Consider the following 23,558-nt stretch of genomic DNA (forward strand, 5'->3'; position numbering starts at 1 on the left):
TCCAGCATGATGGAGACCAAGTCACAGGGCAAAAAAGACAACTAAGTGGCTCGATGAAATTCTGAGTCCATGGTTAGAAACTCCCCAGATCTCAATCCCATTGAGAACTTGTGGACAATCCTCAAAAAAGCAGGAGGACAAGCCAAACCACAGAAATGATGATAAACTCCAAGCCCTGATTAGACAAGAATGGTCGGTCATCAGTCAGGATAAGCGGATATCCAGCCGCCAGCACGAGGGGCGGAAATCTTCAGAAATAAGGGACAACACTAAAAGTTTTGAGAATTGGTATAAACTTGATTTAAATCAGTAAAAGTGCAAAAACTTCTGACTAAAAGAAACTGAAACTTTGTGAAAACCAGAATTTGTGTCAGTGTCAAAACTTTGGGCCACGACTGTACATGAAAAACGAATGTATGAACGAAGCCCAAGGTGCAGGGGGAATGACGGGACAGACGCACTTTTTTTTAACAACAGTTTATTCTGTACCTCCAAGTTTAGTCCACGGATGGAGGCCGACATACAGCAGCTGCTACACACTCCAGCCGTGTGATGACTGTAATAGCCGGGATTGTACGGCCGCTTCTGGAACGCGTTTTGGCAACTGAATCAGGATTTCTCCCACCAGCCTGTTCTCTGGAGATGGAGAATACGCTATTGCTTGAGCGAGCAGAAATGTATTAATATCCAAGACAAAACAGACGTGAGCTGTAAACAGACAAGTGACTGATTGAAATAGAGACACTTAATACTATGGGATGAGGTTTGGCCTCCTCGGCGGTCAGACGCCGGACACTGTGGAAACATTGGCTTCTGCAGTCCACAGACTATCAGGACTTCAAGTCCGATATTGAACGCCATTTATCTAGAAAGGTAAGAAAATCTGTCCTGAATAATTCCTTAATCTACATTATTACTGGCCAGAGCTGTTTCTCCTGATACAGAAGCTCCAAATCCACTGCAGAGATCAAATCTAAAAGATTCCTGCAGCCGCCACTAGAGGGCTCTCACTGCACGCATTAACCCCCATCTAGATTTTTTATTTTTTGCGCTTTTGTTTTTTACTTCTTTTCTTCCAAAAAACATAACTTTTTTTTTTTAATTTTGTAGATATAGTTGTGCAAGGATTTATTGGACGAAGTGTAGCTTTTAGTGAAACCATTCATTTTACCATATACTGAAAATGGAAAACAATTCCAAGTGCGGTCAAAAATAAAAACACAATTCCGACATATTTTTGAGGCCTAAAGGTGTGGTCCAGGCTTATAGTTCAAGACTGCAGACACTCTATGTAACTGCAGACTTGTGAATTCTCTCAGCTCGCGCACTGCACGCTGTCAGGATTCTGCCGGGAGCGGGGGTCACGTAACGACTAGACTAAACTCCTTCAAGTCAGTACGATTAACGACATAGCGAAAATTTATATCTCATATTTATATATATATATATATATATATATATATATATATATATATATATATATATATATATATATATATATATATATATATATATATATATATATATATATATATATATGTATGTATGTATATATATAATTTTTTTTTTTTACTTTTTTATTATTATTATTTTAAGTGTGTAATAAAACATTACAAATATGTTAAAAAAAAAAAAAAAAAAAAAAAAAAAAAAGAAAGAAAAATATATTCTGTGACCAATATTTTTTTTTTAGTTTCTTTTTTGTCATTTTGGGGCAGACACAAAGTTTTGATTACATTTTGGAACGTTTTTCTGTGGAAATGTAGCGACCAACAATCACACGTATATTATCTACCTATCTATAAAGAGATATATATATATACACACACACATATATACACAAACACACATATATATATATATATATATATATATATATATATATATATATATATATATATATATATATATATATATATATATATATATATATATATATATATATATATATATATATAACTACACACATGTATATGTTAGTTGTAAGGGGAATGTACTACATTTTCTACATTTTTTTGTATATATTTTTTTAAACACTACTATTAGTTCCCCTATGAAATCTTCACAAGAGGAACAGCCCGCCAGCTATCATGGTACCCCATCCGCTTCCACATGTTTGCATAAGTGGAAAATAAGCGATGCCATTGCGATTAGTAAAGTGTCCTTACCGGGATCGAGACGTTTAAATGCTGCTGTTAGCAATTGACATCTGCATTTAAATGGTTAAAAAGCAACAATCGGAGCAAGCTCCAGTCGCTGCTATTAGAGGCAGGTGGCAGCTGTATAACGCGGCCGACACCTGCCCTGTATATGGAGTGGGATCTGCTCCTGAGCTGGCTCCATACACAAACACTGCACTAACACAGTGCTGAGAGCGGGAAGGGGTTAAAAGCGAACACAGCCCTGTTTGCAGTGAGCTCCCTCTAGTGGTGACTGCAGGTAGTGACCATGTTACTCTTAAATTAGTCTATACTGGGGGAAGTGGAGCTTTTGGAGCAGATCTCTGATCGTTATAATGATATATCAGGATAATCAGGACAGAGTTTTGCACCTATAAATATGGAGGTGAGGAGTAACGCAATGCAGAAGTGGTGTGGTCTGCAGTCTGGACACATAGCAATGGAGTCATGGCAGCATAATCTTAGGTGGTCCCTAAAAAATAAATCCTTAATTCACATAGATTACAAGCAGGACATTTGTGCTGGACTTGTCTCAGAGCCGGCATGTAAAAATTACTAAAAAAAAGCAGCTAAATCATTGGTAAGATCACACTATACGGTAAAATATATGGGAAGCACCGGCGGGAATCAAAGCCGCCGAGGGGCAGAAAGAAATGTCAAAAATAAGCAGCGCATCACAAAAGGTCTGCAAGTCAGAGAGCGAACGGATCGTCCCCGCCGGGCAGCACGGAGATGGGGCCGCCGCTGGCCAGGCTGGAGACCGACCGCCAGGGGAGAAGAGGACAGCAGGGTCAGAATGGCAAGAAAAGGTGAATGGTTTGGAAATTCACAGTCACTTGGGGTCCTGAGCCCCCCGGAGTCGCAGCCTTGCTGATGACCAGTCCGTCCTTCTTCATGCTCTGTGAATGGATGACCGGAGTACTCAGAGGTTATCGTCAGCAGCTTCAGCCCGCGGACCGGTAGGAAAGTTTTGCCTTCAGTCTCACGGTTACTTCTTTCCGACGCCATTGGTGACTTTCCCCCTGCGATTCTTTCTCCTGGACGTCGTGGTGCCTTCATTGTGTCTCACTGGAACATCTGTTAAAAAAGGAATTACAGTGCGGATATTCACAAAAAGGAAGGAAATGTGTGGACTGGTCACAGGCGACAGCCGAAAACTGGGCGAAAAATCGAAAACTGCTGCAAATTATAGAAAGAAAAGTCTTAGGTTGGGTCTGTGGCGCCATCTAGTGGCACAGAAACAACACCTCATGTAAGTGACACAAGGGCATACAGGCATCATGGAATCAGACATTATTCTATTGTAGTATAATTACTATTCACCACTATTTTATTCACCTTCCAAAACGACACCGACGCCCGGTCTATTGTTACCTTAGGTAGTTATTTCAACCTGGTTTCCTGGTTTAGGAAAATTCCTGTTCTCTAGATGCAGTTTGTTTTAAAACAGAAAAAATGGCAAGACTTACCCTTCCCAGGTCCAGCTCTAAGTGTCCGCGACTGCTCCTGGTGTCTGTTATTGTCTGCAGCTTTTACGCCACTTTGGTAGCACTGCAACCGATCAGTGGGCTCAGCGGCTCTGAGTGGCTGATGCAGTCAACGCGGACAGAGCAGCTGAGCTCACTGATTGGCTGCAGTGGTATCAATGTCACGTCAAAGCTGCAGACATCGGAAGCAGCTGCGGACACTCAGCGCAGGACCTGGGTAGGGGAAACAATGCACCATTTTTTTTTGTTAGTTTTTTTCTATTGCAGTTAGGGGAAATGAAAAGGGCTCCAAAATAATAATAATAATAAAAAAAAAACCTTTAGAATCTTCATTATTACTTTTTCATGTATGTTTATGGACCCATTTAAAGCAACCTGTATTATATTTTCTGGCAAGTGATAGAGACATTGTTAAATATCACTTACCCGTCTTCTCTATGTGATGCCAGGGAACATCGGTGTTATACGTGCTGTCCTCACACTCAGAAAAGCTCTGGAAAGAATAAAGAACATAAGGGAAATGTCAGAGAGAGAAGCCAAAACAGAGTATAGGGGACGTCCACAAGTCCTTTGGTTCCCATCGACCGCTCTGGACTTGGCCCCGGATGACCCATGAGCTAGAATAACTCATCAGGACTCCCAGTGAACCCCATCCATCTCATCAGGACTCCCAGTGGACCCCATCCATCTCATCAGGACTCCCAGTGAACCCCATCCATCTCATCAGGACTCCCAGTGGACCCCATCCATCTCATCAGGACTCCCAGTGGACCCCATCCATCTCATCAGGACTCCCAGTGGACCCCATCCATCTCATCAGGACTCCCAGTGAACCCCATCCATCTCATCAGGACTCCCAGTGGACCCCATCCATCTCATCAGGACTCCCAGTGGACCCCATCCATCTCATCAGGACTCCCAGTGAACCCCATCCATCTCACCAGGACTCCCAGTGAACCCCATCCATTTCACCAGGACTCCCAGTGAACCCCATCCATTTCACCAGGACTCCCGGTGAACCCCATCCATCTCATCAGGACTCCCGGTGAACCCCATCCATCTCACCAGGACTCCCAGTGAACCCCATCCATCTCACCAGGACTCCCAGTGAACCCCATCCATCTCATCAGGACTCCCAGTGAACCCCATCCATCTCATCAGGACTCCCAGTGAACCCCATCCATCTCATCAGGACTCCCAGTGGACCCCATCCATCTCATCAGGACTCCCAGTGGACCCCATCCATCTCATCAGGACTCCCAGTGAACCCCATCCATCTCATCAGGACTCCCAGTGGACCCCATCCATCTCATCAGGACTCCCAGTGGACCCCATCCATCTCATCAGGACTCCCAGTGGACACCATCCATCTCATCAGGACTCCCAGTGGACCCCATCCATCTCATCAGGACTCGCAGTGAACCCCATCCATCTCATCAGGACTCCCAGTGAACCCCATCCATCTCACCAGGACTCCCAGTGAACCCCATCCATTTCACCAGGACTCCCAGTGAACCCCATCCATTTCACCAGGACTCCCGGTGAACCCCATCCATCTCATCAGGACTCCCGGTGAACCCCATCCATCTCACCAGGACTCCCAGTGAACCCCATCCATCTCACCAGGACTCCCAGTGAACCCCATCCATCTCATCAGGACTCCCAGTGAACCCCATCCATCTCATCAGGACTCCCAGTGAACCCCATCCATCTCATCAGGACTCCCAGTGGACCCCATCCATCTCATCAGGACTCCCAGTGGACCCCATCCATCTCATCAGGACTCCCAGTGAACCCCATCCATCTCATCAGGACTCCCAGTGAACCCCATCCATCTCATCAGGACTCCCAGTGAACCCCATCCATCTCATCAGGACTCCCAGTGAACACCATCCATCTCATCAGGACTCGCAGTGAACCCCATCCATCTCATCAGGACTCGCAGTGAACCCCATCCATCTCATCAGGACTCGCAGTGAACCCCATCCATCTCATCAGGACTCGCAGTGAACCCCATCCATCTCATCAGGACTCCCGGTGAACCCCATCCATCTCATCAGGACTCCCGGTGAACCCATCCATCTCATCAGGACTCCCGGTGAACCCATCCATCTCATCAGGACTCCCGGTGAACCCCATCCATCTCATCAGGACTCCCGGTGAACCCCATCCATCTCATCAGGACTCCCGGTGAACCCCATCCATCTCACCAGGACTCCCGGTGAACCCCATCCATCTCACCAGGACTCCCAGTGAACCCCATCCATCTCACCAGGACTCCCGGTGAACCCCATCCATCTCACCAGGACTCCCGGTGAACCCCATCCATCTCATCAGGATTCCCGGTGAACCCCATCCATCTCATCAGGACTCCCGGTGAACCCCATCCATCTCACCAGGACTCCCAGTGAACCCCATCCATCTCACCAGGACTCCCAGTGAACCCCATCCATCTCACCAGGACTCCCAGTGAACCCCATCCATCTCATCAGGACTCCCAGTGAACCCCATCCATCTCATCAGGACTCCCAGTGAACCCCATCCATCTCATCAGGACTCCCAGTGAACCCCATCCATCTCACCAGGACTCCCAGTGAACCCCATCCATCTCATCAGGACTCCCAGTGAACCCCATCCATCTCATCAGGACTCGCAGTGAACCCCATCCATCTCATCAGGACTCGCAGTGAACCCCATCCATCTCATCAGGACTCGCAGTGAACCCCATCCATCTCATCAGGACTCGCAGTGAACCCCATCCATCTCATCAGGACTCCCGGTGAACCCATCCATCTCATCAGGACTCCCAGAGAACCCATCCATCTCATCAGGACTCCCGGTGAACCCCATCCATCTCATCAGGACTCCCGGTGAACCCCATCCATCTCACCAGGACTCCCAGTGAACCCCATCCATCTCACCAGGACTCCCAGTGAACCCCATCCATCTCACCAGGACTCCCAGTGAACCCCATCCATCTCATCAGGACTCCCAGTGAACCCCATCCATCTCATCAGGACTCCCAGTGAACCCCATCCATCTCATCAGGACTCCCAGTGAACCCCATCCATCTCATCAGGACTCCCAGTGAACCCCATCCATCTCATCAGGACTCCCAGTGAACCCCATCCATCTCATCAGGACTCCCAGTGAACCCCATCCATCTCATCAGGACTCCCAGTGAACCCCATCCATCTCATCAGGACTCCCAGTGAACCCCATCCATCTCATCAGGACTCCCAGTGAACCCCATCCATCTCATCAGGACTCCCAGTGAACCCCATCCATCTCATCAGGACTCCCAGTGAACCCCATCCATCTCACCAGGACTCCCAGTGAACCCCATCCATCTCATCAGGACTCCCAGTGAACCCCATCCATCTCATCAGGACTCGCAGTGAACCCCATCCATCTCATCAGGACTCCCAGAGAACCCATCCATCTCATCAGGACTCCCGGTGAACCCCATCCATCTCATCAAGACTCCCGGTGAACCCCATCCATCTCACCAAGACTCCCAGTGAACCCCATCCATCTCATCAGGACTCCCAGTGAACCCCATCTCATCAGGACTCCCAGTGAACCCCATCCATCTCATCAGGACTCCCAGTGAACCCCATCCATCTCATCAGGACTCCCAGTGAACCCCATCCATCTCATCAGAACTCCCAGTGAACCCCATTTCATCAGGACTCCCAGTAAACCCATCCATCTCATCAGGACTCCCGGTGAACCCCATCCATCTCATCAGGACTCCCAGTGAACCCCATCCATCTCATCAGGACTCCCAGTGAACCCCATCCTGTTGGAGCCAAATTTTTCTTTTTGCCTTTTCCTATTTTTTCCCTCCCATAACTATTCTTTGTAAAATGTCTCCATCCACATAACCGTACGAGGGCTTGTTTTGTTTTGCAGGTCAAGTTGTAGATTTAAAGGACACATTAATTTTACTGCATAAAGTACTGAAAAATATCAGGAATAAAATTCCAAATCAGGTGAAATGGTGAAAACAAATAAAATGCCCTTCCAACGTTGTTTTTTTTTTAGTTCACTTCAAGTCCACTGACTTGATTCTTCAGCGAGGCCAAACTTGCATTTTTTAACTTTGTAAAAATAAAAATGTGGCTAATTTCGCATCTTTTGAGACCCGTAACTTTATTTTTCCGTTATCTGTGGGACGAGCTGTAATTTTTATTGATACAATTATGTGGTACATACAATGTTTTGATCACTTTGTATTGTAATTTTTGACTACAAAAAAAAACAAAACAAAAAAACAACCCACCTGAAAAAAAAAAAAAAAAAAAACTAAACAAAACACATAAAAAAAACCTTTGTTTTTCCCCTCTACTGGCACAGTTCCAGTGATTTTGGCACTAGGTCTTGTGATGCTTGCATTGTTACGCCATACTGATATGCTGCAACCAATCAGCAACCACTAATGGGCTGTAGTGCTTACACTTCCCTCCGACAAAACTCGGATGTCCAATGGAAGTGTGAGCGAATCAGTGGACGCTGATTGGTTGCAGTGCTAACGTGGCGTAACAATGTCCCGCGATCATCACAAGACTCGGCGCTGGTGAGGAAGGAGGGTACAGTTTTTTTTTTGCTTTACTTTACACGGGGGACTACAGCATTTATGAATGGGTTGTCTAAGTAGTGGACTACCCCTTTAAATAATAAAACAACAGTGATCGGAGCTAGCTCTGGTCGCTGATGTCAGGAGGTAGGTGCTGGCTGTATAGCACAGCCTGTATCTGTCCATATACTTCCAGCCTCCCCATAACATATGATTATGTTATCAAGGGTAAATGGGTTAAAGAGGATCTCCAGCTGATATAACCTTCTGCCAGGCCATCTCTACCTTCTGTCTTTGTCCACAGTGATCGGCGTACCACACCATCCCATAGAGGCAGAGGAACGTTGTAATCGCCTGCAATGGACATCAAGAAAACACATTCAGTATCCACAATAGCGACACAACAATAGCCAAAGCAATTTCATACATTCACCAATCCATTGTATCTAGAGACACCGGAAGAGGAGAAGTGGGAAATGGAGGCTAAGATCACGTTATGTCCCGAGGACGAGAAAACATTACTGGAAACCAGCAGTGAAGGACCAGTGCCAGGCAGCTGCGGCAAAGCCAGACAATTTCACAGGATGGGTCAGCAGAGGACGGGGAGCACGTAACAAGGACGGATCTAGAACTCCTTGTGTTTAACTCCTTTCTGCCAAGATTATTCTGTTTCCAATCCTTCCATAAAGCTGTTTTTTGCTTTTTTGAAAGTTTTAAACTTTTTCAGCATTTTTTTCTTCTATTTTTTGGGGAAACGAAATGACAAAAAAAGCAGAAATTCAGGCATTTGTTTAAACTGCATTTTCCACCCAGGTGAGAGAACAGTGATAAAGCATTGTATAGTAGCATAGCTGCCGCAGTCGATATTGCCGCTCTGGGCTCCAAGACGGTCTCGGTTTACTCACTGCAGTTGTCATCTACACACCTGACCAATGCAGAAAATCAATGCCCTCTGCACCATGACATGTATGGCACGAGGCCCCATCAGCTGTGACACAAGGGGGCTGGCTTGGCTACTATAATGAGAGAGCCAGCCCCCGTCACGATGTGTTACAGAAGAGGGGGACGCTCCCTTTCTGTCTTGTGACCGATACTGTAGTGGGGCTGCCAGGACGACCAGAGGGGCGCCGTATCCCGGCCTTTGGGCACGTCTAAGCCATAAAGTGTATTATTTAGTAGAATTATCTGCCATTTCATACACATCAGATGACCTACCACACACAGGAGCCACAGCACCACGTACAGCAGATGGGTCTTGGAGAACAGGTCCTGCCCAAACTTAATACACACGATGGCTTCTAGGAAGGCAATTGCTCTGTAAAAATTACAAAAGGTTGAGTCAGGAGGACATTGTACATGGAAAGTTCATTGTCGTCTCTTCATTAATAGATATTGCCCTAATATAATAACCTCTTAATGACCAACATCTCAGAACCGTGCTCCAGATTTTGGAACCAGAAGGCAGAAGTGGTTTTTAACCAGTTCTGCCCCCTATTTCCAACTTGGTGACAATGAGTGGAGGACATTACAGTGACAACCCCTTCAATTTGATTGGCCGCTCATAAACCTCAAGCAAACAGAGAGCAAAATAATTATTTTTAATATTGCCATTTACGTATATATCCAGCGTCTACTGCTTGAGTGCACTCCAGCTCTGGTGGTAGGTAGGCATCACTACGCTCTACCTCATAACACGTGGTCCCGGAGGGGAGACCCTCTTCTGTGAGGTCCGCTTGCCCTAATAGGTCATACACATTGCCGGTTCTTCTATCCCCAGGTGGAGTCCATGGGACCTTAGATGATGACAAGTTTGAGCTCCCAAAGAAGCAGAACAATGTCTCAGTCTCGCACGGCCACACTGGGCTGAAGGTAAGATGTCCCTATTGGGTTGTCCTCTTCTCCCAGAACATTACCCCAACTCACTTATGGAGCATGGACACCACTTTGCTCTTTCTTCCGTGAGACTCTCAGTAGATTCTTCCTTCCCGAAGCTTTGAGCGTTGGCAGATGATGGCTCTTACGTGTTGGCAGGTGATGGCTCTTACCACTGATGTCCTAGCCTTGGTTGGGATCGCACTGGTGTCACAGCTTTTGTTATATCCAAAACTTTTCTGGACCCGTGTTCAGATACAAACTGGCGAATCCGGACAGAACCCACTGACTCTATAGGAGTTGTCTGCTACGGAGATAATTCACTACAAAGTGTAAAGGTGTGGAGCTTTACCAGCTCCATAGACAATCTACATTTGTCCGCCCCTACAGACAGCTGATCAGTGGGGGAGCCGGGAGTCGGACCCCCACCAATCTGACACCGGTGACCTGTCCTAAGGATAGCCCATCGGTATCTTAGTAGCGGACTCCCTCCTTATTAAGGTCCATCGTGGTTTGGGTATATATGGCGGCAGGTGTCACACTGTAGACTGTGCTATCCTTGTTATCTAAGAACTAAAGTTTCAGACATTTTGGGCGGCAGCTTATCTCACAGGAGAACAAAACGATTCTTCCCTAAATGGCTGGGCGAAAAGTAGTCGGTTTGGCTGACTTTAGATATTCATAGGGATATTAAGGGAGCAAATACTTAAGTGGGTGTTAAAGGGATATTCCCATATTCAAGATCCTATCCCAATATGTAGTAGGTGTAATATCAGTAATATTAACAAATATCTCCAATTAGAAATTTAGTATAGTTCTTCTGATTTGCTATGTCTCTTTCCTCATGTGCGGGACATTGCAGTAGCTTAGGTATCCATGGTTACGCCCACTCATATAGTGACAGTTAGTTGCTAGTGGTCGTAACCATAGATAACTAATGCCCTGTACATAAGGAAAGAGATACAGCGAATCAGAAGAACTATACTACATTTCTAATTGGAGGTATTTGCTACTATTATAATTATAACACCTAGGAAATATTAGGATAGGATCTTGGACATGGGAATACCCCTTTAAGTTATAATTCATGGTGAGAAAATATGGGGTCAGGAAAGCAATAGTTTGAATCATATGATGTAATGAAGTCATTGACAACATGTCTGGTCATGGCCATCCCCCTCCTGCCTCATCCTATTAATGGCCTACGTTGCTGTCTGCACTCGCCTCTGTCAGTGGCTTGTGTTCCTGCCCACAGATACTATCAGTACTGACTGGAAGGAGCAAGTCCTATTAGCAAGAGTAATGGCCATGCCTGGTTGTTACCTCATTTATACAGTGCCAGGAGGAATAACAGAGGGACAGCTCAGTGCAAGGTCCTGATGTAAAAGGCTGCACACATCCATGTACTCACCCGAACACCCAGCACTGGGTGCCGACTCTTTTGCACTGTGTATCTGTAAGATATGCGTAGTATTGCCTGTAAAATAAAGGAGGATGGAGGGTAAGTGCGGCTCAGAGTTGGAGGTATATAACGGGGGGTAGGAGGGTACAAGAGGGGTAAAACTGGAAAAAATGTAATAAACCTCCATCTCCGGTCACATGTTATTGATGTCCTAACCTTAGGATAGGTCGTCAATGTCAGACCAGTGGGGATCCGACACCAACATCCCTCTAACGATCAGCTGTCATTAGCGCCGGCGGGATATGACTACCGATCAGAGCAGAACACTGCAGCTACATGTACTGTAGTCGCTGCTGCCGGGTGCTGCAAAACACCTCCTATTCTTGCTCACAGCTGATCGGTGGTTGGTGTCGGATTCCCGCTGATCGGATATCGTTGTCCTATTCTGAGGATGTGCCTGGAGAACCCCTTCAATAAACTGAGATACGATCTGGTCATTTTAGGACCTCTAGGTCGGGGAGGTGAAGCCTGTAAGAATTGATACATTTCCTCTACCATCCATCTCGTCCATTACCTGACTGTCGGAGCCGTGATGATCCCAATAAAGAGAATCCGGCACCAGCTGAGCGGGTGACTGGCTTGGAACACAAAGATATGCTTCAGGAAGAAGGTATTCAGCTCCGTCAGCTAAGAAAGAAAGGAAAACACTTTAAGGTGATCCTCCGCGTACGGGAACGAACATGAAGCCCCCCCCGGCCGTCACACATCCGCCTCTCCAATACGCATGGGTTTCTGCCTGCACCTATTTCTCTTCTCTCCATGGCATTGCCAGAACTAAAAGTCTCTTATAGGAAATCCGTTACCAGAAAGATCCCTGGTAGTTCGCTCTTAGTGGTCGTAACCAAGGATACCTAAGTTACTGCAATGCCCTGCACATGGGGTAAGCAAAATAGTGAATCAGAAGAACTATACATTTCTAATTGGAGGTATTTGATAATATACGTCGTCTGTCGCATAAAAAGCTACATTTATTTACTATGTCATTTTCCACGGAAAAGTGTACTCTACTGTGCTGTTCCTTACCTTTTCTTTGGCGTACGCTGGTAGAAACCATAAGGACACGTTATTACCCTCCGTGGGGTGTTTGTACGTTTAACGTCCATGATGGGAGAATAGTCTAAGCTTAGGGCTTATAGGGGCTGTCCACAGTATAAGCTATACTTTGCTGATTAATAGGGGTCCAATTTCTAGGATAGCCACAGGTCATTCCCTGTCTATGGGATTACTGCAGCGCCGTCCCATAGACCGTGATTGGGGCATTTCACAGCTCTGTTCTCGGTTTTCTGACCGGCATAAGAATGTAATCTGCTATATTTTGTGCCTATCTGAAAAGATGGAGAAATGGAGTCCATCTGAGCCCCCTTTGTGTCATTGCAGCTCTGACGGAGCTCCATCCGTTTTTTGGGGGATTCAGACAGAACCCCCGGCAGAGTGATAGACACGCTGCATAGATACAGTGTGAACGGGGTCTCGCTGGGCAGTCATGAATCACGTTCAGGTCTGAGTCGGGCACCGACTTCCTACATCACCGTGATGTAATATCCATCAGTGACTGTTCGCGGTGTCTGACCCCATAGAGAAGTCTTCCGGCACAGGTTCCTACAGAAGAAGGCTGCAATGCATTAGCCCCCAGTCATTATATTAATATGGGGGCGACCATTGGAGGCGGCTAATATTGCTGAGCTCTCCAATGGGCATTCGCGGCTCTGACGTACTCACAAATGTCTGATAAAGGGAAATCCCAATTCTGGGATATGTACCCATCTCAGGAACAGCACCAGGTCTCGCTCCGCAGGTGGGCTGCTTATGTGCGACCCTATACACTTGTAGGACAAGTCCAAATATTGCAGAACAAGCGATCAGCCAATCAGCGGGTGGACGGCGGCCATATTGGCATCTTACCTGTATACGGACCCTGCTGACTGGATGCAACCTCCGGTTTCTGGACTGTCTGATATGTTTTTTGGGAATATGGAGCAGCAAAGATCAGCAGTATTGTGACCAGAGGGGGCGCTGTGCTGGTAACACAATCAGTAAGAGGCACCAATATCGGCACAGACGGACGCACTTACCTGCCAGATGATCATGAACAGATAGACTCCAGTCACTCTCTGAAATGAGGATTTAGGGTCGAACCAGCGCACGTAGATCCAGCTGGCGGGGGTAAACTGTAACACGGCCCTCTTTATTTTCCCGGTGGTCGTGTGAATGTCCCTAAATGAGAAAGAACATTCAGACAAATATTGGCGGTCGCTGAGCATTCCCATAAAATAATCCTATACTCACCTCCTGGAGCACGGCTCCTCTGCACTCACTGCTCTGTCCCCTGCCAGCCTCGGACCATCTGCATCTAGGAAGGGCGGCATGTGACCGCTGCAGCCAATCTAGTGCTGTTGATTATGGTTACGTGACGCCCCCTCTGGATGTTGGTTCTACTGGTGCTCCGGGGGACACAGTAGAAAGTGTCACCGTTCCAGGAGGAGAGTTTAGGATTTTTTTTTTTATTTTTCATACCCAACCTGAGGCTCATAGACAACTTTTAAAAGTAATTAAAATGCACAAAAACATTCTGATATGTTAGGAGATATATAAAGTGGAAATATAAGGAGCTGGATCGCAACCGGCCCCTTCTTCGGACCCCACAGCTATACAGAGGACATGTGTCAGTGACAGTGCACTCTAATAACAGAAGAGAAGTAAATGAGCAGAGAAAAAGACTGTCCCCCGGGTTGGCACCTACTTGAAACTTGCCCAATGATAAGATCTCATCTCCAAAAAGCGACAGACCACCATGCCCAGAAGGATGCCCCCTCCATTACATAAGAGGATGTCCAGGATGACTTGGTCCCACCAACATTCGGCAAAATTAGGAAGAAGGTGCATAAAAAACAGCTGAGGGAACAAGATGGAGAGAACAGGTTACAAGAGCAAACCAACAAAAGAGATCCCCAAGTGTATCAGATAAGTCTATGTATGATCTTTTGTAACCTAAGTATCCAGATTAGTGCACCAGCCGAGACCGAAGCAATATGGAGGATATGTGTCAGTGATGGTGCACTTTAATAACAGCAGACATGTAAATGTGCAGACAAAAAGGCTGACCCCACATCACCCCATGAAAAAAAGGCTCCCATAGTCTTCGGATGGATAGAGATCACAGCTGCAGCATCTTCATAACAGACATGTCCTAGAAGAAACCCCTTTAAAAGTTATGTTGACACAGATTTTTGGGGAGGGTTTTTTTTGGGGAGCGAATCGGCTCCAAAATCCTCCTCAAAAATGCTTGGAAAACTCTTCCTATTCAGCAATTTTCTTCCTAAAGAGGTTTTAACGATGCATGGTGGGAAAAAAAGTACATGTCGCTTCTTTGAAGCAGCTATTGTAGGAATCTGCTCCAAACGAGGTACTGTCCAATCAGAAGGCTGCAGAAAACGCTTTAGTAAAAAAAAAAAAAAAAACGCTCCTGAGGCTGCGTGCCCACTATGCGTTTTTCAAGCGCTTTTGCTGCAGAATTTCCGCACTTAAAAAAGGCTTGGTAATACGTGCCCCATGGTCCCCAATGATGCTGCGGATTATCAATGCGGAAAAATCTGCAGCATGTCCATTATTTTTGCGGATACGTGGCGTAATTGCCGCCATTGACTTGCACTTAATCGCTTAATATCCACATGACTACATGAGCACATGCGGATATTAAGCGATTCAATGTGCGGATGGTACCCGGGTCTGGAGAAGAGGAGACTCTCTCCAGACCTGGGTACCATAGCACCTGTAAAAAAAAGAATTTAAAATAAAAAATATACATTATACTCACCTTCTGATGTCCCCCGGTCTCCCGTACGGTGAGTCCCGGCGGCTCGCGATGGTGTAAAAGGACCTTCCATGACGTTATTTAGTCATGTGACATGTCATGCGACCGGACGCACAGGAAAGAAGTCCGGGGGCCATCGGAAGGCGAGTAGAATGTTTTTTTTTTTTTTATTTTGTACCATTTTTATTCTTTTTTTTAATTATTAACTTGGTCACACAACATAAATCCATGCCGGTTGCATGGATTTATATAGTGTGACCAAGTTGTCAAGCAAAATCGCTTGGAAAAGCGCTTGATAACCCGCATACCTGGCAGGAAAAACGCATGTACAATCCGCATGCGTTTTTCCTGCCAGGGAGATGCAGAAAAAATCCGGAGCATTTCTGCTTCGTGGGCACATAGCCTAAAACTCTTTTTGCTGAGTGTTCAGAGCAGAAAGTTTTGAGATGTGGAGTGTTTCCGCTCCAAAAACACTGTTTGCCAGGTCAAAACTGTTTCAGGAGTCGAAAATCTTCTCCAAAAGTTCCCCAAAATAAAAGCTTTTTTCTAAAGTGGTTTCCCCTTAAAAACATGCCGTTTTTGAACTTTTGTGTGAACATAGTCTTAACTCCTAGATGCCACTATACGGAATAGCAAAGTCGAAATGATGCTGAACGGAGGCCAAATTCCTCCATTTAAGGATCTGTATCATATAACCAGGAACTTTCCAAGTGCATACAATAGTGCAAGGAGCCTGCGGTCAACAGGAAAGTGAGAAGATGGTAAAACGAGGGCGATTTTGTGACCTGTGGAGCACGTACCTCCGTCAGCTCCCACGTGATGCTAATGGTCCAGCAGAGGCCATAGCTGCGGATCAGTAAGGCCTTCATGGACCAGCCCCAGAAGTGGCCGAAAGCGAAGATATCGAAGTGACTGAGGATGCGTTCCCAGGTGATTACATGGCAATTAATTGCATATTCCTGGATAAAACAGAGAAGAAGACACGGCCATTATTATTATTATTTTTTTTTTTACATTTTCTTAATTTTTTTAATTGAAACATTTTTTTAAATAAAGCAGATTTGTAAAGTCCTTAAAAGGGTTCTCTATTTCTAAAAATTGGACCTCAAATGTTACCTAAAATAACAAAATCAGAAGTCTCACCCTCCCCGGGGGGTACAGTGGGGGTCTCTTTACCGCTGCTGCGGTCTCTGCGTTTTGGCTCAGTGGTGACGTCATGTCAGCACCACACATTACCGCGGCAGTCAAACACTGAGCTCAGCGGCTTAGCTAAGGAAGTTGGCTGAGCTTAGGTATTGGCTGCAGCGGTGATGTGTGCTGCTGACGTGACATTACCGCTGCAGCCAAAATACTGAGACCAGAGCAGCGGCAGAGATCCAGCACTGGACCGGGTGAGTGTGAGTACCATCTGGCTTTGTAATCTCAGATGATTGGATCCTAAACATTGCCTGGATTTTACAAAACAAACTTCTTATACTAGTAAACAGATCTCTTGGACCTGATGAGACTAGTGTGCTTACTTTATAAAGTCGTGTAAAAATGGTTGTATAAGGGTGCTTTCACATTGCATTCGGTGGCGCTGTCAGGGCATTACGTCAGAAATCCCCTGCAAAAAGTGTCCGCACGCAGTGTCGGACTGGGGTGTCTGGGGCCCACCCTACAGCTATATGCAAATACCTTTTAGCGGATATCCCCCTTATAGTGGAGCGTCGACTGTAAATCACAGGCGGCTCCTGCACATCTACTGTGAACACACTATAACTGGGATGTACAATTACGGTAGTTTGCATTAAAGGGGTTCTTTGGTTAAAACAAGTTATCACCGATCCATGGGCTCCACAGGATAGGTGATAACTTATGGTTCGTTTGGGCCCGAACATTGGAAAACGCACCTATCGGAAGAATGGGGAAGTTTTATCCCTGTCAGGACACTTATCCCCATTTTAAAATGCAGCAGCAGGTGGGACGTCTGACTGCAGCTCCATTCTTTCTCTTTGTGGCTTCCAGAAAAAAACAAGAACAGCCACTGAGGGAATGAATGGATCAGTGGTCAAGTCGCAAATGAGCTCCAGTCTAATGGGGATAAAAACTCCACATTCTACCAATCGGTGCGGGTCCCAGCAGTCAGATCCCCACTAATCAATAATTTATCACTTATCCTGTGTAGAGGTGATTACTTGTTTTCCCCGGAGAACCCCTGTAAGTGCATCTTGTTCCAAGTATTTAATCACTAATGGAAATAAAGAATCTTCTCCTAATTAATATCAGAGAGATCAAATGACTACCATACACAACACAATCCACTATACCAACACCAATAGTACCACATACAAGGGAGAAATACAGCCACATCATGACCAGACCACATATTACCACCACATAGTGACCGAATAATACTACATACAAGAGAGAAATACAGTGACACCCATGACCAGACCACATATTACCACCACAAAGTGACCGAATAGTACCATATACAAGGGGAAAATACCACCATACCATGACCAGACCAGACATTAACAGCATATAGCATCCAAATAATTCCCCATCATTGCTCTCCCCCACCTCCATCATTGCTCTCCCCCACCTCCTCCATTATTGCCATATCTCCTCCATCATTACCATATCTACCCCCAACTCCTCCATCTTCATATCTCTCCCCCAACTCCTCCATCTTCATTGCCATATCTCCCCCCACCTCCTCCATCTTCATTGCCATATCTCCCCCCACCTCCTCCATCTTCATTGCCATATCTCCCCCCACCTCCTCCATCTTCATTGCCATATCTCCCCACACCTCCTCCATCTTCATTGCCATATCTCCCCACACCTCCTCCATCATCATTGCCATATCTCCCCCCACCTCCTCCATCATCATTGCCATATCTCCCCCACCTCCTCCATCAATGCCAAATCTCCCCAAACCTCCTCCATCTTCATTGCCATATCTCCCCCACCTCCATCACCATATCTTCCCCATCACCATTGTCATATCTCCTCCATCACCATTGTCATATCTCCTCCATCACAATTGCCATATCTCCCCCCACCTCCTCCATCACCATTGCCATGCCATATCTCCCCCATCACCATATCTCCTCCATCACCATTGCCATATCTTCCCCCACCTCCTCCATCAGTATTGCCATATCTCCCCCACCTCCTCCATCAACATATCTCCTCCAACCCCATTGCCATATCTCCCCCCACCTCCTCCATCACCATTGCCATGCCATATCTCCCCCATCACCATTGCCATATCCCCACCACCTCCTCCATCACCATATCTCCCCCAACCCCATTGCCATATCTCCCCCCACCTCCTCCATCACCACTGCCATATCTCCCCCACCCCCTCCCATCTCCATTGCCATGCCATATCTCCCCCCACCTCCTCCATCACCAATGCCATGCCATATCTCCTCCATCATCATTGCCATATCTTCCCCCACCTCCTCCATCAGTATTGCCATATCTCCCCCCACCTCCTCCATCAACATATCTCCTCCAACCCCATTGCCATATCTCCCCCCACCTCCTCCATCACCATTGCCATGCCATATCTCCCCCATCACCATTGCCATATCCCCCCCCACCTCCTCCATCACCATATCTCCCCCAACCCCATTGCCATATCTCCCCCCACCTCCTCCATCACCACTGCCATATCTCCCCCACCCATCTCCATTGCCATATCTCCCCCCACCTCCTCCATCACCATTGCCATATCTCCTCCATCACCATTGCCATATCTCCCCCCACCTCCTCCATCACCATTGCCATGCCATATCTCCCCCATCACCATATCTCCTCCATCACCATTGCCATATCCTCCCCCACCTCCTCCATCACCACTGCCATATCTCCCCCACCCCCTCCATCTCCATTGCCATGACATATCTCCCCCCACCTCCTCCATCATCATTGCCATGCCATATCTCCCCCATCACCATTGCCATATCTCCCCCCCACCTCCTCCATCACCATATCCCACCCCCCACCTCCTCCATCACCATTGCCATATCCCCCCCACCTCCTACATCACCATATCTCCCCCCCCACCATTGCCATATCTCCCCCCACCTCCTCCATCACCATTGCCATATCTCCCCCCACCTCCTCCATCACCATATCTCCTCCCACCTCCTCCATCACCATTGCCATATCTCCCGCCACCTCCTCCATCACCATATCTCCCCCCACCTCCTCCATCACCATTGCCATGCCATATCTCCATCACCATTGCCATAACCCCCCCCACCTCCTCCATCACCATATCTCCCCCCACCTCCTCCATCACCATTGCCATATCTCCCCCCACCTCCTCCATCACCATATCTCCCCCCACCTCCTCCATCAGCATTGCTCTCCCTCATCTCCCTCCACCTCCTGCATCACCATTGCTCTCCCTCATCTCCCCCCACCTCCTGCATCACCATTGCTCTCCCTCATCTCCCCCCACCTCCTGCATCACCATTGCTCTCCCTCATCTCCCCCCACCTCCTGCATCACCATTGCTCTCCCTCATCTCCCCCCACCTCCTGCATCACCATTGCTCTCCCTCATCTCCCCCCACCTCCTGCATCACCATTGCTCTCCCTCATCTCCCCCCACCTCCTGCATCACCATTGCTCTCCCTCATCTCCCCCCACCACCTCCATCAGCATTGCTCTCCCTCATCTCCCCCCACCTCCTGCATCACCATTGCTCTCCCTCATCTCCCCCCACCTCTTCCATCAGCATTGTATTAGTTAAAAAAAAAAATACTTACCCTCTTTGCTCGTTCCTCAGCAACATGGTTCTCTGCTTCCTGTCCGACATCTTTCTCCCTGAAACAGGCGCGCACTGCATGATGTCATCATCAAGCAGCAAGAGCCTGTGTGAGGAAGCGCTGGGCAGGAAGCAGAGGACGAATCCCTCAGCCCCACTGCCATTTTCCTCCTGTCAGCAGCCGAGCTGGAGGGATCACTCCCTGCCCGAGGCACACTATGAGGGCAATTTAGCCATGAGCCCCCCGGAGCCTGGGGGTCCGATAAGCAGGCCAGATTGCCCTCATCAGGCGCACTGCAAGCGCTGCCCCCCTCCAACTTCGGGCCCCGATGCAAGTGCGCCGGCAGCCATGTTAACCAGCGGGCCCCTGTGCTTCCTGCTCAGGGGCCCGCCGGTTACCAGGGCCCACCGGAGAATTCTCCAGTGTCCCGATGCCCCAGTCCGATCCTGTCCGGACGTATGTGCCATCAGAGCCAATAGACTGTAATGGTGACGGCAGAGGGAATGTGATCTTTTTTCAGGAGTGTACGCTACAGGAGGTGGAGACTCAGACACAGTCTACTATGCGTACACTCCCAAAAACTATGCATGTCAGAGCGCACGTTCACTCTCCCGTCACCATTACAGTCTACGGCCCCGTCTATGGCACATGCATCCGGACCATGTTTTGCGGGGGATTTCGGATGTAATACCCCGAAGGAGACACAAAAAGCAATGTGGAAGCACCCTAATCCTTTTGAGAGTTTAAACAATCTTCATCCATCTAGCCTAATAAGCAGCTTCTCAAGGTCTCTCCTCTGTGCTGAGATCTCACACTGCTCAGAGCAAGCTGCAGCTGTCAGTCAGAATGGGTGGGCGGACACTGAATATACTTGGTTTTTAGAGCTCTCACACTCTATAGTTGTGTTCACACAACTTTATTTTCGGTCTGAATGCTGGCTGTAAAAAAATAAATAAAATGGATTCAGACAAATGATATTCAATGGGGCAATGTAGCGAGAGACTAATAAGCGCCTAAAAAAAAATTGCAGCATGAAGTAGTTTCTTGCGTAAATCATAAGAGACTCAGCCGTTCAACTCGATGGATACACGCAGAAAAAAAAATAAAAAATGGGATGCCATACAGAGCCACGGTATGGCATCCGATATGTACAGATACATTGCATTTCTGTAGTATAGGAAACTGTAAATGATTAATAGTCGCTGCTGTAAAAAAACAGATTGCACACAGATGACAAATGAGAAAAAAATTGTGTACCGTTTTCTGGATAAAACACGGAATATTTTTTATACGCTTGTGTGAACTTACCCTAATGCTGGACTTAATCTCAAAATTAGACAACCATGTTGACATAGATTTTCACAGTAAGTACACCAGTCCCATCAGCTCTAAAGGATATATTTAATAAGTTATGCAGTTTGTCTTGTGACAGATCTGCTTAAAACCCTTTTACTCCAGTGTTTTCCATGTGTAGGTTTTCCAAGTAAAGAAATATCCCCCCCCCCCCTATGTAATAGGCGTGTGCAGATCGAGTCGCAAAATGCTCAGGGATAGTCATGTCTATTCCAAATTTGTAAAATTAAACTTCATAATGTGGGAGATACACAGGGCAGGGGTGTATGGACCAAGTTGAGAAGGGGCAGCAGAAATAAACTTTTAGGGATATCTGTAGAGATCTCTTTGATCTTAAGAATGACGGCGGGTCACCGGAATCCTATTATGACCCCAAAGCACTGCTCCAGCAGCCAGAAATTACATTCTTAAGTTGTGTCTGGAAGTGCATTGGGACATGACGATGCACTTACAGCTTCTCAGCCTCACACTGTATCTCTTGCCTACCATCACCTTCGCAAAGCTGATTGAGAGGTCAGAGGCCGTGTACCAGAGCAAACGACCTGTCGATCAGACAGGGGAGGATGCTTGTAGGTAAGAAATACAGCGTGAGGATAAGCAGCTGTAAGTGCATCATCATGTCCCGATTCCCTTCCGGACAACAACTTCAAAATATGATTTCTCATTGCTGGAGCAGCGCTTTGGTGTCATAATAGGATGGGCTATACAACTTTATAAATGATTTAGAGGGGAGTTAACGTTTCTGACAGGTTCCCTTTAAGTGCAAGAGACACCCTATAATCATCATTCTCAGAAGTGACACAAAACACTTTACTATGAATATCAGGATTGTGAAGGTTCCCCACCATAATATCAGCTTCTCTGGTGGCATAGCGCAGGTTTGGATCCAGCCAGTACATGACCGCTTTCACCTGCTCAAAATTCAGGAAGAGCAGAAACACTAAAAATAGGAAATAAAGGACGCTGAGGCCTGGAAGACAAAACATGCAAAAAAGATTAGAATAAAAATGTTACAAAAGGCAGTAAAAAAGTAATACACTATATATAGAGAAGGCAGACGTGGACAGTACAGCAAAACCACCTGCTTAATATTGTGTGGGTCCGAACAGTCTCGTCGAGGCACCTCCAACTCATGAAGGGGGAGGAGAGCGAGAAGGTAGAGGGCGGAGAGCGAAGGTAGTGGAAGAGGGTGGAGAGCGAAGGTCGAGGGCGGAGAGCGAAGGTCGAGGGCGGAGAGCGAAGGTCGAGGGCGGAGAGCGAAGGTCGAGGGCGGAGAGCGAAGGTCGAGGGCGGAGAGCGAAGGTCGAGGGCGAGAGCGAAGGTCGAGAGCGAAGGTCGAGGGCGAGAGCGAAGGTCGAGGGCGAGAGCGAAGGTCGAGAGCGAAGGTCGAGGGCGAGAGCGAAGGTCGAGAGCGAAGGTCGAGGTCGAGAGCGAAGGTCGAGAGCGAAGGTCGAGAGCGAAGGTCGAGAGCGAAGGTCGAGAGCGAAGGTCGAGGGCGAAGGTCGAGGGCGAGAGCGAAGGTCGAGGGCGAGAGCGAAGGTCGAGGGCGAGAGTGAAGGTCGAGAGCGAAGGTCGAGGGCGAGAGCGAAGGTCGAGAGCGAAGGTCGAGGGCGAGAGCGAAGGTCGAGGGCGAGAGCGAAGGTCGAGAGCGAAGGTCGAGAGCGAAGGTCGAGAGCGAAGGTCGAGGGCGAGAGCGAAGGTCGAGAGCGAAGGTCGAGGGCGAGAGCGAAGGTCGAGAGCGAAGGTCGAGGGCGAGAGCGAAGGTCGAGAGCGAAGGTCGAGGGCGAGAGCGAAGGTCGAGAGCGAAGGTCGAGGGCGAGAGCGAAGGTCGAGAGCGAAGGTCGAGGGCGAGAGCGAAGGTCGAGAGCGAAGGTCGAGGGCGAGAGCGAAGGTCGAGAGCGAAGGTCGAGGGCGAGAGCGAAGGTCGAGAGCGAAGGTCGAGGGCGAGAGCGGAGGGCGAGAGCGAAGGTCGAGGGCGAGAGCGAAGGTCGAGAGCGAAGGTCGAGGGCGAGAGCGAAGGTCGAGAGCGAAGGTCGAGGGCGA

At 47.5% G+C, this 23,558-nt stretch overlaps 1 protein-coding gene across 2 annotated transcripts in view; it reads right to left on the minus strand.

Annotated features, from left to right (window-relative positions):
- Nucleotides 1–458: 458 nt before the first annotated feature.
- Nucleotides 459–23,558, minus strand: part of PTDSS1 (phosphatidylserine synthase 1) — a 71,229-nt gene continuing 48,129 nt past the window's right edge. For both annotated transcript variants that reach the window (XM_073679642.1, XM_073679643.1), the window contains 10 exons: nucleotides 22,361–22,485; nucleotides 16,192–16,350; nucleotides 14,321–14,472; nucleotides 13,653–13,794; nucleotides 12,095–12,207; nucleotides 11,530–11,595; nucleotides 9,462–9,561; nucleotides 8,532–8,600; nucleotides 4,094–4,160; nucleotides 459–3,257 (listed from right to left, as the gene is read on the minus strand). In XM_073679642.1, the coding sequence (XP_073535743.1) occupies nucleotides 3,169–3,257; nucleotides 4,094–4,160; nucleotides 8,532–8,600; nucleotides 9,462–9,561; nucleotides 11,530–11,595; nucleotides 12,095–12,207; nucleotides 13,653–13,794; nucleotides 14,321–14,472; nucleotides 16,192–16,350; nucleotides 22,361–22,485 (1,082 nt within the window). In that variant the 3' untranslated portion in view covers nucleotides 459–3,168. The remainder of the gene's footprint in view (nucleotides 3,258–4,093; nucleotides 4,161–8,531; nucleotides 8,601–9,461; nucleotides 9,562–11,529; nucleotides 11,596–12,094; nucleotides 12,208–13,652; nucleotides 13,795–14,320; nucleotides 14,473–16,191; nucleotides 16,351–22,360; nucleotides 22,486–23,558) is intronic.

The sequence above is a fragment of the Phyllobates terribilis genome, unplaced genomic scaffold (assembly GCF_046119375.1).
Source record: "Phyllobates terribilis strain yellow unplaced genomic scaffold, ASM4611937v1 Scaffold_4__5_contigs__length_816908805, whole genome shotgun sequence".
Lineage (NCBI taxonomy): Eukaryota > Metazoa > Chordata > Amphibia > Anura > Dendrobatidae > Phyllobates > Phyllobates terribilis.